Source organism: Lissotriton vulgaris, chromosome 1_2 (assembly GCF_964263255.1).
Source record: "Lissotriton vulgaris chromosome 1_2, aLisVul1.2, whole genome shotgun sequence".
In the NCBI taxonomy this organism is placed as follows: Eukaryota; Metazoa; Chordata; class Amphibia; order Caudata; family Salamandridae; genus Lissotriton; species Lissotriton vulgaris.
Genome location: NC_141686.1, coordinates 290397433 through 290412354, shown reverse-complemented (window position 1 = coordinate 290412354; position 14922 = coordinate 290397433). Strand labels below are relative to the sequence as shown.

Below are 14922 nucleotides of genomic sequence, written 5' to 3'. Positions count from 1 at the left end.
CCAATACAATTCAAAAAGCATTGGCAAAGCTAAAAAGTCTCGCCTATGCAAGAACTATTGGCTGCGCCAATATGTTTTAGCCATGTTGTACACCCGTGTGGCTGCTGTTCAGCATGAGTAAAAGTTAGTGGCATAGATGAGAGTGGCGTTGAGTGGAGTGGAATGGCGAAGAGTGGAGTAGATTTTCGTAGAATGTAGCGTTGTTGCAAAGTTGAGTGTCCTAGACAATGTTCCCTCTAATTTTTTCCTCTGTGTGCAGCAGTGCAAGATCTCTGTGCACTGCAGCCACGGCTGTGTGCGCCAGGTATGCAAGTGCAGCCTGTGAGTATATACATCTGTGGCAATTACCACTCACAACCTGTGTTTGCAATGAGATAGAGAACAAGTGCATTTCACACATCATCATGACATTAATTGTTTATTCTAGTTGCACCTATACCCCAGGCTTAGAAAAGGACAAGACTCAGAAGGGAGCACCATGATAACATTTTACTGAATATTCTTGGTTGGAGCACTGATCGCTTGGTGGGGGATTGCTGGAACACTATACAAGAGAATATATCTTTAGCAATTTGACAAATAACACTTACATTTTGATGTACAACATAATGATGAATGTGTTTGCTAAGAGGAAGTGTGTGAAATGCGCCCATCTAGGCCAAACATAGACTGCGGGAAAGGGTGGCTTAGACAAGTTAAGAGCCATCACTAGATGTGTGACACATTTGCTTCTTTCGTTTGTCCATGCCATTCTTCCAGTGCTGATGAATTATATCAAGGTCAACATTGCTATTGAAGAGATAGACCTTTGTCATCATCAGCGTAACCAAGTGATTCTCCTCCAGTCTAGTTCTGGATTTAGAATGGATAGTGTTCAAGGGCCCGATTCACAGAACTAACTTAAGACAAAATCCTAAACTTACTACTTTTGGTATTCACAGAAGTTAGGATTTTGTCTTAAGTTTATCTTTAAGACAGACTTAAGACAAACTTAAGTGACTGAATCCTGGTTCACAGTCTGCACTTGATGACTGAAATGTTGGAACATGACTGACAAGCCACATAAAGCAAAGCATGCTATTGGTTGGACATTCAAGAACGGCAGGTGGTATATGCCAATATTACTCAGCAAACCTGAGAAAGAAAAGATAAAATGTAGTTCTTGTATACAATTATCAGGATACTCAGTGAAAAAATATTGAGCATTATCTCACATCCATTTCATTTTTTATGGATCTACTCAGAGACGTTTTAATCCATAGGCAAAGTGGGCCCTGGCCCAGGACCCCAGCTTTTCAGGGGGCCCCCTGAGAGAGCCAGCTCTGTTCTGCAGAGAGTCTTGCTCTAGTGACCCTGAATAATTCTTACACAGATTGTAATGGACTCTCACACATCACCTCTATTCAAAATAAATGAAAGGAAAACGGTATTTGAAACAGACATTTTGCCGAGAAATGATGTGTTTATGTTTCATTCTTTCAGATCAAAGCAGAGCCTCACATGTTCATATGGCACAGATATTATTTGTGGTACTACTAGTGAACTGCTGCTGTGTTACAATATTGAAAACACACCGCACTATCCCCAAATATTAGATGTAAACACATTTAGAATATGGACCAGTGAGTCTGTCCACTGTCAGTGGCCTGGCCAAAGAGGGCATGAAAGTGCTGAAAATGGATCGGAAATTCAAAGTTGTTCTGAACAGCGGCCCCCTAAATACGTTTGGCCCAGGGCCCCCGGAATTCGTATGGTGTCCCTGCTGCCACCCTCTAAGAAGACAGAAAGATGAAGTATAGTGCTGCAGAAAACTAATGATTACTCGCTAAGTTGGATACTGAACAGACATTAATGATCAATTTGTGTGCTTGCTGGTGTTAGTTGTGAGAGGTGTGATTTCAATCTCTACCATAACATCCTGTCTTTGTTTTAGCATCAAGAGTTACCACCAGGCAAGTAGAGCACCATGTCATTTGGATACAGATGCATGTCTCCTTTACTCTAGGACATTCTTATATGTTTTATTGACTTTGTCTTGTGGCTGCTTCAAAAAATCTCTGGGATGTATTATATATTAGTCTATTTATATGTTCAAGCTACCCGTTACTCATCTTGTTCAAAGTATCCAGAGGTGGAAACAGGTCAACTATTTCCAGCAGTTTAGTGGAGGTTCCTGTTCTTAGGATTTAGTCTTAAGTTTGTCTTAAGTTTGTCTTAAGTCTGTCTTAAGACAAAATCCCAAAGTCTGTGAATTCCAAAAGTAGTAAGTTCATTCTGGGAATGCCAAAAGTAGTAAGTGCATTCTGTGAATACCAAAATAGTAGTAAGTTTAGGATTGAGTCTTAAGTTCATTCTGTGAATCGGGCCCATTGCATGTGATAAAAATGCTAGTGCAAAGCAGTTCCAATTCTACAGTGCAAACGGCTTTAGTTTGATAATAAACAATAAATGATTGTTGCTTGTAACATGTACCTCAGGCGCACAACGCCCATTAGGCTCAAAGGGCTTCAGACTACACCCTGTCCCCTCCCCCCAACCCCGTGTGTGTCAGATCGGGCTGAGACAGCTTCCCGGGCACACACAGAGACGCACCTGAGTAATTCACAGGTCTTTAAAAGACCATTTACTTTTTAATGAGGCTTTGTTGTTGTTTTACCCCCTTTTAGAGCCCCTGCATCTCCAGTCTGTATATTGCCAGAAGACCGTATTTTTCAAAGTGTTCCCATTTCTGGTGTATGTTTTAGATCTCTAGCTAAGCAGAGACGTGTGCGCTTTGTAAGACTATCTCTGCACTTGGAAAAGACCCTGTGCGTGCCGGCGCAAGCATGCAGCTTACTGGGAACAATGGTCCTAGAGTGCAGTGGTATAGAGTGGCATAGAGTGTAGTGGCGTAGAGTGGCGTAGAGTGCAGTGTTGATGAGTGCAGAAAAGAGTGCAGTGGCGTGAGTGCAGTGGTGCAGAGTAGAGTTGCGTATAGTGGAGTGGCGTAGAGTAGAGTAGAGTGGACTGGTGTAGAGTCCATTGGCAAAGAGTTTTGCAGAGTATAGTGGCATAAATTGAAGCGTAGAGTGCAGTGGCATAGAATTCAGTGGTGTACAATACAGCCTTGTAGGATGAGTTGTGTAGATTAGAGCAGTGCATAGTAGAGTGGTATAGAGTACAGTTGGCGAGGAGTGCAGTGGTGGAGAGTGGAGTAGAGTAACATAGAGTAGAGTGGAAGAGAGTGCAATAATTTAGAGTGCTGCAGAGTGCAGTGGAGCAGAGTGCATAGAGTGAAGTGATGCAGAACGGAGTGGTAGAGAGTGCAGTGCAGCAGAGTAAGGGGCAGTGTTGTATTAAGGTGTAGAGTGCATTGGAGTAGAGAGAGTGGCATAGAGAGCAGTGGCATGGAATACACTGATGCGGAGTAGAATGCAGTGGTGGAGAGTGTAGTTTTGTAGAGTGCATTGGCTTAGAGTGCCATGGTGTACAGGGAAGTGGTTTAGAGTAGAGTGGTCTAGAGTGCAGTGGCATGGAGTAGAGTGCGGTTGAGTGCAGTGGCGTTGATTGCACTGGTGTACAGTAGATTAGAGTGGCAAGAGTGGATTGGCAGAGAGGGCAGTGGCACAGTGGCATAGAGCATAGTGGCATAGAGCATAGTGGTGTAGAGTGGAGTGGCATAAAGTGCATTGGCTTAGAGTGCATTATAGAGTGAAGTAGAGTGGCGTAGAGTGAAGCAGAGTAGAGTGCAACGTCATGGAGTACAGTGGCATAGAGGAGGGTGGCGTAGAGTACAGTGATGTAGAGTAGAGTGGGATAAAGTAGAGTGTTGCAGAGTATGGTGGCATAGAGTCCAGTGGTGCAGAGTAGCTGGCATAACGTGCATAAGTGTAGTGTCCATTGGTTTTGAGTAAAGTGGTGTAGAGTGCATTGGTGTAGTGTGCATCGGTTTAGATTACAGTGGCTTAAAGTAGAGGGGAAACACAAGGAGATAATGGACAGAGCGCTGAAACTTTTCAGACACTCACCCCCAGTCACAGATCTGGGTTGAATCCATCATCGCTCTTTAGCTGACTTCGCCACCCCATTTCAGACACAGCTACATGCAAATCATTCTTGACCCTGTGCCTCATGGCAACTGCCGAGCTGCCAAGCCCCGTCTTCCCTGGACCATAAAAAAGCATCCTGTGACAGGTTTCAGGGTATCACCCTTCATCAGCCAGGCTAGCTGGAATCCAGTGGCAAAGTGAGCAAGGGATCCACGTCTGGGCACACCCTACCAACTACAAGAAACAAAGCCTTCAGTACTAGTGGCTGTGTTTTGGGTTCTAGAAGGGGCCTTTACGCACATGATAAAAAAATATGATTAGTTAAATGTGTGAAATTGATCTCAGACACTGGTAATTTGTGTGGGCCACATTTCAGTCTATCATATTTTGCTCATTGTGACAGAATAAGCAGGGACCAACCCATGTATTCAAATCAGCCATGGAATTGCCCCAATAAGAACAGTCCAGTCAAAATCACTAGGACTCTTTCTCTCTGTATCTACATATTTGTTGTCAGACCCCATTCAGAGGGTCAGAGGCAGACAGGGGCTAACGGTGCTGTTTGTGGTCATGTGCCACTGGTCCCCTTGATTCAACTGTACTTTAGCTCTGAAATCAGGATCAAGTACAACCCTTTCACACTTGACTCTCAGGGTAGTGAGGTTAGAACTCAAAGGCTTCTCAGAGAGGTAGTGTGGGGGAGGGTGAGAGCTCAGGACTCGGCAAACAATAGCTTATTTTAACCCTGAGTCACAGTGGATCTGTGCTCATGACGAGCTGGGCTCGTTATAACGGACGCAGCCTGCCCACGCGCAATTGATTCCCTGCCTGTGCGGGAGTATTAATCAGTGGGTGGGGTCGTAACGAGCCCAGCTCGTCATGGGCACAGCTCCACTGTGACTCATGACGAGCCGGGCTGGTCACGAGCACCGCGCCGTGGGGGAAATACCCCTGCAGCAAAGGGGTTAATAAAAAGAAAGTATGTTAATAACACAGCAAAATGTCATACTACAGACTCCAGCGGGGCTTAGCCACAGGGTTGTGATGCCATCTACAATTACTAGGAAAGCGTTTACTCTCTCCCAGGCACCCTCTCTAGGGCCTTCTCTAGCGGCTACAGGACTTCTATCCAAGCGTAGGCATAGGTCCACTTGACCAGATCTCTACTTGTGGAGTATTTCATAGTTCAATTCCCCAGTTAGTACCCAGAATGGGATTGCATAAGTAACAGTCAATGTTCCAGCTGCAGAACACAATCACCATATCTAGCTCAGTCATTTGTGTTCTCTTTACCTGCTCCCATCAGTGTGGTTGTCCAGCACTATCAGGCAGATTCTTGGCCGGTGCTTTCAGCATCGGCTCAGCTGACCCTGCTAACGGCATCACAAGGGACTCGGTCACTCTGGATGAGTATAAAGGTGTCCATCTGGCAAAGGAGACCTCTGCGGACAATGGTAGCCTTCAAAGTTGCAATCATAAAGATGGCTAATCTGGCAGGTGTGACCTCCAGATCGCGATTAGGCCCCTGCGTGCACAGTGCCGTAAGGCCCACCACTGGACCTGCTTGCAGTAAGGCACAAGTAGCACCAGGCCTTCAGGCATTGCAAGAGTGTCAGACACCACGTAGTTACTTCTGAGACTTAATTTCTGTACATAGTTTACTGCAGGAGCTGCAATAGTAGACTTGGGTATCCCTCACGTCATAGGTTGACTCCGGCTAGGCTCCCAAAGAAAGTCAGCATCTCCTGGGTGCCCAGCATCCCAGGACCAAAGCTGGCTTCTCCTCCTGGGCAGTCTCTCTTCTTGCATGACCAGACACTCTACTTTCACTACTGAGAAGGCAGACAGGTATCTGGACACCAGGCAGACTCTCAGATTTGGGAGCTAGTCGGCTTCTCTCCCTGACATAAACAGTGCCAGGACCAGTCTCTCAGCATCTGGGCAGATAGCATGTCAACAATGTGATGCTTGTCCTTGCAAAAGTCTTGGCAAAGTTCACACGAGAACCACTGAAAGAGACCAGGGGGACCCTCACAGCGTGAATCGGTCTGGGTTCTGCTCACTGTAGTAATCCACGTTCTCTAACTGCCCCCCTTGCGAGCAACAAGCTGTGCTTTTCCTCCTGCACTCTCTCTCCTCTTTGCAGGCATACCCATTTCTCTCTCAGCAGGCAGGCTTCCAGTGCCACCTTCTCTCCTGCATCTATCTCAGGGCAGTGCTCTGGAAGAACTAATCAGCAGTTTTGTTTATATAACAAGCCATTCGGATTTCAAAAAGATCTCTCTCTCCACCATCTAACTACAGGGATGTGGTCAATATTCTTCCACTGTATGAGGAAGCTGTTTCCAGGGTGGAGGGACGAGATGACTAAAGTTCTGAATGGACTGTTTCCATGAAGAATGGGGTCAGTAATAGTTTGAATTAGGTGAGCCTCTCTCTAGAGTGACACAGTGGGTATAAAATGATGGATTGGAATGTTTCCCCACGCGATTGCGACTGATTGGCGTATTTGTAAGCATTCATGCCATCACATTTTGGGGTTTTGATTGCAAGTAGTGTGTCCGGAAACTTGAAACTAGCACAGCTTTCTAAGCCTACTAATACCAATGTTTCTGAATTCTAGAAGAAGTTAATTTGCACCCATTCAAAGAGCACTTCTAAGGGTGCAGATTTACTACTTTTTTAGTAAACTGGTCACTATATACATTTAAGATCCCAATCCAAAAAATGAAGAAGTTCAAACATCTTAACCCCTTCGATGCTCATGACGGAACGGTTCCGTCATGACCACACCCATTAACATTGGGGCCCAGCATCGGGGGTAAATCGGGGCAGCAGTCATGTGGCTAATGAAAAGAGAACAATGAGCTAAAGTGACACAGACTTAGCTGACCCAGCTCAGTTCCCCTTGGCTCAACTACCAAACCGAGAATGCATGTGAGGGGTGACAAACTTCAAACACCTCTGCTGAAGCTACGCCCCTGCCTGTTCTACCTGGGCCTGGCAGTTCTGATGACTACGGTCATATAATGGCCTGGAGTTCCTGCCCTAAGATCACTTATTTTAAATGTATTTTCAAAGCACGCATTCTTGTTCTTCTCTGCTACAAGAAGCCTTGATAGTAAAATGTGGGCAGGACTCCATGCATCGCCTTTTACAAATTATTTTATCAAGTCACTGAGGGCTGCGTCTCATATACAAACCTTTGCCCTCCTCTATCCTTCTGCTATCATTCCAAATCCAAATAACTGACTAACCCATCCACCACTTAAAATGTACTTGCATGTTTCACTATACTAATTCAACACTAATCCTCTATTGGTCCCGGAGTAGCGTGCTACTCGCCGAAAAAGCGATTTGACGCCTCGTCAGGGGTAGTAAGCGATATATAAATGCAATTACAATACAATACAATACAATATAGAGGCGGCTGCGCAGGCAAATTAATGGGGCGAGTCGAACCAGAGCTGAGCCCGGTCTGGTTTGGTTCTACTACTTTGTGCACAAACCGAGGCATGGAAATGTTTAGCATGCTTATTGTACAATAAACATAATGTAAAAATGTGATACAATTCCTCCCCCAAAATTCTAAATTGCATTTTTTCTACATGAGGAAGTACTTCTCCATAGTACATCAGATTATATCACTGCGTAGAAGGACATTTATTATAAGTGATAGCTTTGAGAAACTACAGTGTCGTTCGTGAACTAAGAGGCAAGTCAGCGGTCATGTAAACCCTACACGTGGCCTGGATTCGAATTATAGATGGAGTAACATTATAGTCTATTAAATCCAACCTAAAAGGTGCTGGTATAGTGCACACCCTGAACTCAAGAAATTAAAAGTGCACTCATATGTGATAGGAGGCCTTGTAAAATAAAATATTTACCCTGGATCCTGTAATTTGGACTAGCAGGGCAGCAGGCGTTGATTCCAGGTTATCTGGTTTCACATTTAGAGATGCAGCCACCAGGTAGGTATCTCTGTCCCTCTCTCCGAGTTACATCAAAGTTCACTCTTTCGTCTTTCATTCTTGGCTCAGGACGAGAAAAACTGACACAAAAATAGCAGACCCGACTCAGGACTTCAGGTCCAACTACCCAGCTCAGAAGGCTTTTGCTTGGGGGTGTAACACCCCAAACACCGCCCCTGAAAGGACCCCTCACCCCCTGGTGGGAAATGAGCACCTTGATCCTGTGCCCAGATGAAAAATCCAAAAATGAGCTGGATGAGGCTCTGACAGGGTAAGGAAGCAGCCTGCATGGTAGAGTGTCTAGATCAAAACACCTTCCCCTGGTGCCCCATGGGTATAGATGAGTGATACAAATCTGCCACAAAGCGTCAAGAGGCCAAGAATGCTGCAGTCCAGAAAAACCTCTAAAATGATAGAGACCTTATTCCAAAGGTATTGATTGTGAGGCTTCTGATAGTGCCCATTGTGTAGGTAACAACCAGGCCTTAGATGAAATCACTCCGATTATCAGGAGAAAATTATCGTATGCAAGTTTTTGAAATGCCATGCCATGTCACCCTACAGTAGTAAACAGGCCTGGAGCACCTGGAGATAGTGAAAACTAATAATAATAGAAAAAAACTGCAGATACAATCATAACAATAAAAAAAAAACTTTCTATAAGGATGCTAAGCAGGTGCAAGGCACATTGAGAAGTAGAAGAGGGTCATAGGCCTAGGCTTAACGACTCCACAGGATATATAGCCCCAAATTAACGTCACAATAAACAAAAGATATCCTGTAAGATACCATACCTCTGAAAAAACATCTTTGGGCTCCTCCATCATTAGGGTTGAGTTGTAGCCCTTAAAAGGAGACCCAGATGATGAAGCATGTCACCGCGCTCGGTGAGTGATGGGAATCCGCACACATTTTGCGTATTTTTGGCCTATCAGTACATGGATTTGCACAGTCTGTTTTTTGTCTTGTTAATTGTCGACTGCAGGATATTTTTTGTTTATTGCTAAGCAGGTGCTCCTTTAAAAACTGCGCATCAAGGGAAACGTTTTGTCTTTTCAACTGATGATCAATGCGCATAATACTCATAATAATATTAATATGTATTCATTTGCATACTATTATTATTAGTGGTATTAGCAATAATTTGTGCAGTAATGGAATGATTATTACAATTAGTGATTATATTCTAATGATATCAATTACATTTCATTATTATAATTACTATTATTAATACCGATGCATGCAACAATAATATTGTCACAAAGTGACCCCAGTCTGGGTGGTCGCTCACAGTTTTCCATTTTCTTTGGGACTCACCTGCTGGTAATTTTGAACTCCAACACTGGGACACGGCTATCCAGTACTCAATGTATGTGTTTAGACCCCTACAGCAAAGTCAATATTGGCTGAAACCACATTCAGCATATTAAATGTACAATATTGCCCATAGTGTAGGGTGCAGAGTGGCTAGAGGGATATATGTCCAAAATAATGTTAGCATGTAACTACAGTGAATATATCAGGAGTCTATTTTTAGTGTATTGGGTTTAGCTGTTTCCATAGGAAATACTGGTAAAGCAGATTAAACCACTAATTCTGCACTATTCAGTAGGAAACAGCTGCAGAAAAGGTTCAAGAACTTTTCCCAACTTTGTTTAAACATTCAATTAATTGGTAAAGTCGAATGGTTTCTTACTAGTTAGGAAATATGACTTTCAGAACCATTACATGTACTTGCCTGAACCACTGTAGGATCATTAGCCTTAGCCTGCAGCTGCTGGCTGTCCCTGCACCACCTGTCATGAGATGCGAAACTCACAATTTAACAACTGCACTGCCTGAAATGAGGTGTTAGATTCCATACAAGAGGGCACAATAACCCCCTTTGTTGACCAGTCGACCTGAATGGGCAGGGTTGCCTTAACTAAGCTCAGCAGAACATATAGGGTGAGCGTTGCTGCCCCACTGTGGGCACAATAGTGTCAAATCCTGCATGGCAAGTCTGTCTGAGGCACATGAAAAAAGTTTGCACCGCTGAAAGGGATCAAAGAGGCCAGGCATCCCCTATCGGGTTGCTGAAGGATCCTGCTTTGTTCTGCTAGACCTCTGTCTCATTTTATGTTGTGGGTCGAGGGCCCGCTTCAAATTTAGTGTTAGATGAGGAAGGACACTCGTAATTTCCATTATGGACACCCCATCACACCTCCAGCTCTCTGAGCCCACGTTTAATGTGGCTAAAGATTGCCATCTTGGACTGGTCTTGACACATTGCATTTTGGGGTTTTTTGCAGTAGGGCAAACCTGAGCTACTGACAAAGTAGGTAGGCCAGGGCCTGGGAGCATTTACTCCACTGGTCAGAGAGGGACTAGGAGTGTCTTAGGTTGTCTCCCACCCACATGGTGGGGAACCCTACAAAGCTAGATGCTGACCCAGCTTTGCACAGGACACTACTGGACTTGTGAAATGCTGCCAGGCAGGTGGAACATGCTGTGCTTGGTTTATGTGACCTATGAGAAGGACCGGAGGAGGTTGGACCTCCTTCCACTTGATGTCCAAGGACAGAAAGATCTGCAAGTATCATATGGATTATCCCCTTTGTGGCTCCAGGAGCATAAAAAACCAGATGAGCACATTGCAGTAAAGAATCCCAGTGAACCAGTGGCAACTGGATAGGGGTGAACGCTGCTGTTTTCCTCTGCCTGACTCCCTGCGAGTCCCTAGATGCCTTTTTCTGCATTTCTGGGGCCTTAGAAGTGTTCCCCCTGTAGTTATTCAGGCACCAGAAGACAGTTTGGAAACTTTTAAAAACGTTTCCTTCAGATCTTCATAGCTTCATCATGATCCACCAGAAAATGTATCTGATCTGCAATTCCACAGCATTGGATTGGATTTGAGCTCCATCCCACACTGAGATCTCTGCACCTCTGAAAAAATGTCTAAGTTCCATTCTGAATTGCAACGTAAAAAATGTTAATTGCAAGTTCTCGAAAGCTACAGAGAGCCAGCGGGGCCAACGTGCTTCGGGTGTCTGGCCTTTGGCTCCACAGCAGCGGTCACAGGTTCAGTGGCATCCCGCGCACAGAGATATTTCTTCTCAAAAAGTGACAAAGCCCTATCCTGCATTAGTACTTAAAAGAAAATTCTACGTTTTTCTTCAAATAAGTGACAAAGTCCCTTTCTGAATTTGGTCTTAGAAATTTTTTAATTTTAGACAGTTAGACTATCACTGGGGCTGATCCACTTGGTGTTTTAGACCCGAGCTGCATCGTGCTCAGCCTGAAATTGCACCTTAGTCCTGGTCTGCCACAACTATTGAGTTATATTGGGTGCGTTTCTGTTTTTTCACTTTCATTTTTTAAAATTCATATCTCTGGCACCCTTGTTAGATTTTTGTTGTTTTGATCTTATTTTACTCATAAAACTCATCCCACTATGTTAAAATTAGTTGTGGTGCTTTATTGTACTTTTTATTGTACTTTATGTGACTTTTTCTACTGTTTAATGCACTGCTTTACTTTACTCATTGCCTTTGCTGTAAGCATGACTGCTTTGTGTCGCATTACCAGGGATTGAGCACAGGTATATTTTATTTCATTTGTGTGACATCTAGCAGGTGTCCAGCATCTAGCAGGTGTCCAGCATCTAGCAGGTGTCTAGCATCTTGCAGGTGTCCAGCATCTGCCAGGTGTCTAGCATCTAGCAGGTGTCTAGCATCTAGCAGGTGCCCAGCATCTAGCAGGTGTCTAGCATCTAGCAGGTGTCTAGCATTCAGCAGGTGTCCAGCATCTAGCAGGTAACCAGCATCTAGCAGGTGTCTAGCATCTAGCAGGTGTCTAGCATCTAGCAGGTGCCCAGCATCTAGCAGGTGTCTAGCATCTAGCAGGTGTCTAGCATTCAGCAGGTGTCCAGCATCTAGCAGGTAACCAGCATCTAGCAGATGTCCTGCATCTTGCAGGTGTCCAGCATCTGCCAGGTGTCTAGCATCTAGCAGGTGTCTAGCATCTAGCAGGTGCCCAGCATCTAGCAGGTGTCTAGCATCTAGCAGGTGTCTAGCATTCAGCAGGTGTCCAGCATCTAGCAGGTAACCAGCATCTAGCAGGTGTCTAGCATCTAGCAGGTGTCTAGCATCTAGCAGGTGCCCAGCATCTAGCAGGTGTCTAGCATCTAGCAGGTGTCTAGCATTCAGCAGGTGTCCAGCATCTAGCAGGTATCTAGCATCTAGCAGGTGTCTAGCATCTAGCAGGTAACCAGCATCTAGCAGGTGTCTAGCATCTAGCAGGTAACCAGCATCTAGCAGGTGTCTAGCATTCAGCAGGTGTCTAGCATCTAGCAGGTGTCTAGCATCTAGCAGGTGTCCAGCATCTAGCAGATGTCCTGCATCTTGCAGGTGTCCAGCATCTGCCAGGTGTCTAGCATCTAGCAGGTGTCTAGCATCTAGCAGGTGCCCAGCATCTAGCAGGTGTCTAGCATCTAGCAGGTGTCTAGCATTCAGCAGGTGTCCAGCATCTAGCAGGTAACCAGCATCTAGCAGGTGTCTAGCATCTAGCAGGTGTCTAGCATCTAGCAGGTGCCCAGCATCTAGCAGGTGTCTAGCATCTAGCAGGTGTCTAGCATTCAGCAGGTGTCCAGCATCTAGCAGGTATCTAGCATCTAGCAGGTGTCTAGCATCTAGCAGGTAACCAGCATCTAGCAGGTGTCTAGCATCTAGCAGGTAACCAGCATCTAGCAGTTGTCTAGCATTCAGCAGGTGTCTAGCATCTAGCAGGTGTCTAGCATCTAGCAGGTGCCCAGCATCTAGCAGGTATCTAGCATTCAGCAGGTGTCCAGCATGTAGCAGGTGTCTAGCATCTAGCAGGTGTCCAGCATCTAGCAGGTAACCAGCATCTAGCAGGTGTCTAACATCTAGCAGGAGTCAAGAATCTAGCAGGTATCCAGTATTTAGCAGGTCTCTAACATCTAGCAGGTATCTGGCATCTAGCAGGTGTTTTGCATCTAGCAGGTGTCTAGCATCTAGCAGGTGTCCAGCATCTAGCAGGTAACCAGCATCTAGCACGTGTCTAACATCTAGCAGGAGTCAAGAATCTAGCAGGTATCCAGTATTTAGCAGGTCTCTAACATCTAGCAGGTATCTGGCATCTAGCAGGTGTTTTGCATCTAGCAGGTGTCTAACATCTAGCAGGTGTCCAGCATCTAGCAGGTGTCTAGCATCTAGGAGGGGTCCAGTACCTAGTAGGTGTCTAACATCTAGCATCTGTCTAACATCTAGCAGATGTCCTGCATCTTGCAGGTGTCCAGCATCTGCCAGGTGTCTAGCATCTAGCAGGTGTCTAGCATCTAGCAGGTGCCCAGCATCTAGCAGGTGTCTAGCATCTAGCAGGTGTCTAGCATTCAGCAGGTGTCCAGCATCTAGCAGGTAACCAGCATCTAGCAGGTGTCTAGCATCTAGCAGGTGTCTAGCATCTAGCAGGTGCCCAGCATCTAGCAGGTGTCTAGCATCTAGCAGGTGTCTAGCATTCAGCAGGTGTCCAGCATCTAGCAGGTATCTAGCATCTAGCAGGTGTCTAGCATCTAGCAGGTAACCAGCATCTAGCAGGTGTCTAGCATCTAGCAGGTAACCAGCATCTAGCAGGTGTCTAGCATTCAGCAGGTGTCTAGCATCTAGCAGGTGTCTAGCATCTAGCAGGTGCCCAGCATCTAGCAGGTATCTAGCATTCAGCAGGTGTCCAGCATCTAGCAGGTGTCTAGCATCTAGCAGGTGTCCAGCATCTAGCAGGTAACCAGCATCTAGCAGGTGTCTAACATCTAGCAGGAGTCAAGAATCTAGCAGGTATCCAGTATTTAGAAGGTCTCTAACATCTAGCAGGTATCTGGCATCTAGCAGGTGTTTTGCATCTAGCAGGTGTCTAGCATCTAGCAGGTGTCCAGCATCTAGCAGGTAACCAGCATCTAGCAGGTGTCTAACATCTAGCAGGAGTCAAGAATCTAGCAGGTATCCAGTATTTAGCAGGTCTCTAACATCTAGCAGGTATCTGGCATCTAGCAGGTGTTTTGCATCTAGCAGGTGTCTAACATCTAGCAGGTGTCCAGCATCTAGCAGGTGTCTAGCATCTAGGAGGGGTCCAGTACCTAGTAGGTGTCTAACATCTAGCATCTGTCTAACATCTAGCAGATGTCCTGCATCTTGCAGGTGTCCAGCATTTAGCAGGTGCCTAGCATCTTGTCCCCCCCAATAATAATCCACTTTCCTACAAATATGCTATATAAATAACAATATGCCAAAGACGCCTCTTGTATTAATGTGCTGTGCGAAATGGGTGTTATATTACCCCAGATTGTATTACATGATCCTAGAGTCCTGTTGATGGCCATTGGGACCGCGCAAAGGTTGTATTGCCTCAACGGGTTGAAAAGTGTCTCGGAGATGTCCTACAACTGGCAGTAGAATGTCAGGCCGTGCCCACAAAGGCTTCCTACTTTAATCTTGTTTCTCCTCATCTCTTCTAAGCTCTGGACAGCTGCCCGTGGAACTACTCCGCCGGCGGGAGATGAAATGGTTGGACATGACGGTGCACTGGGAGAAGACTATGTCTAGAAGATACAAGAAGGTGAGCACCGGAAACTGTGTGGGCAGCTGTCCTCTAGGGACTTCGGTGTTGTAGGGTTGATGTTCCCTTTCCATCTCTGATTCCGGATTCACCTGAGTTTTTCTGCCATTCACTTCCGTCCACAAGCACACTGGAGGACTGACATTTCGAGTAACATCAGGGAACAACCCCCTCTGCTGATCAAGGAGGGTGCCATCTATGCCCCGGTTATGTTGGACTGATAGAGAGTGGCACAGGACCCTGTTGTTGATCGATAAGAGGGTGGGAGTTCAGACACACATAATTATAACTGCAGGAGTGATAGATCAGTAGAT

General features: G+C 45.4%; 1 protein-coding gene across 1 annotated transcript in view; it reads left to right on the top strand.

The window, feature by feature from the left end:
* Nucleotides 1–14922, top strand: part of TBC1D10C (TBC1 domain family member 10C) — a 138048-nt gene that overhangs the window by 27036 nt on the left and 96090 nt on the right. Inside the window, exon 3 of the mRNA XM_086953257.1 lies at nucleotides 14509–14608. Within this exon, the coding sequence (XP_086809383.1) occupies nucleotides 14509–14608 (100 nt within the window). The remainder of the gene's footprint in view (nucleotides 1–14508; nucleotides 14609–14922) is intronic.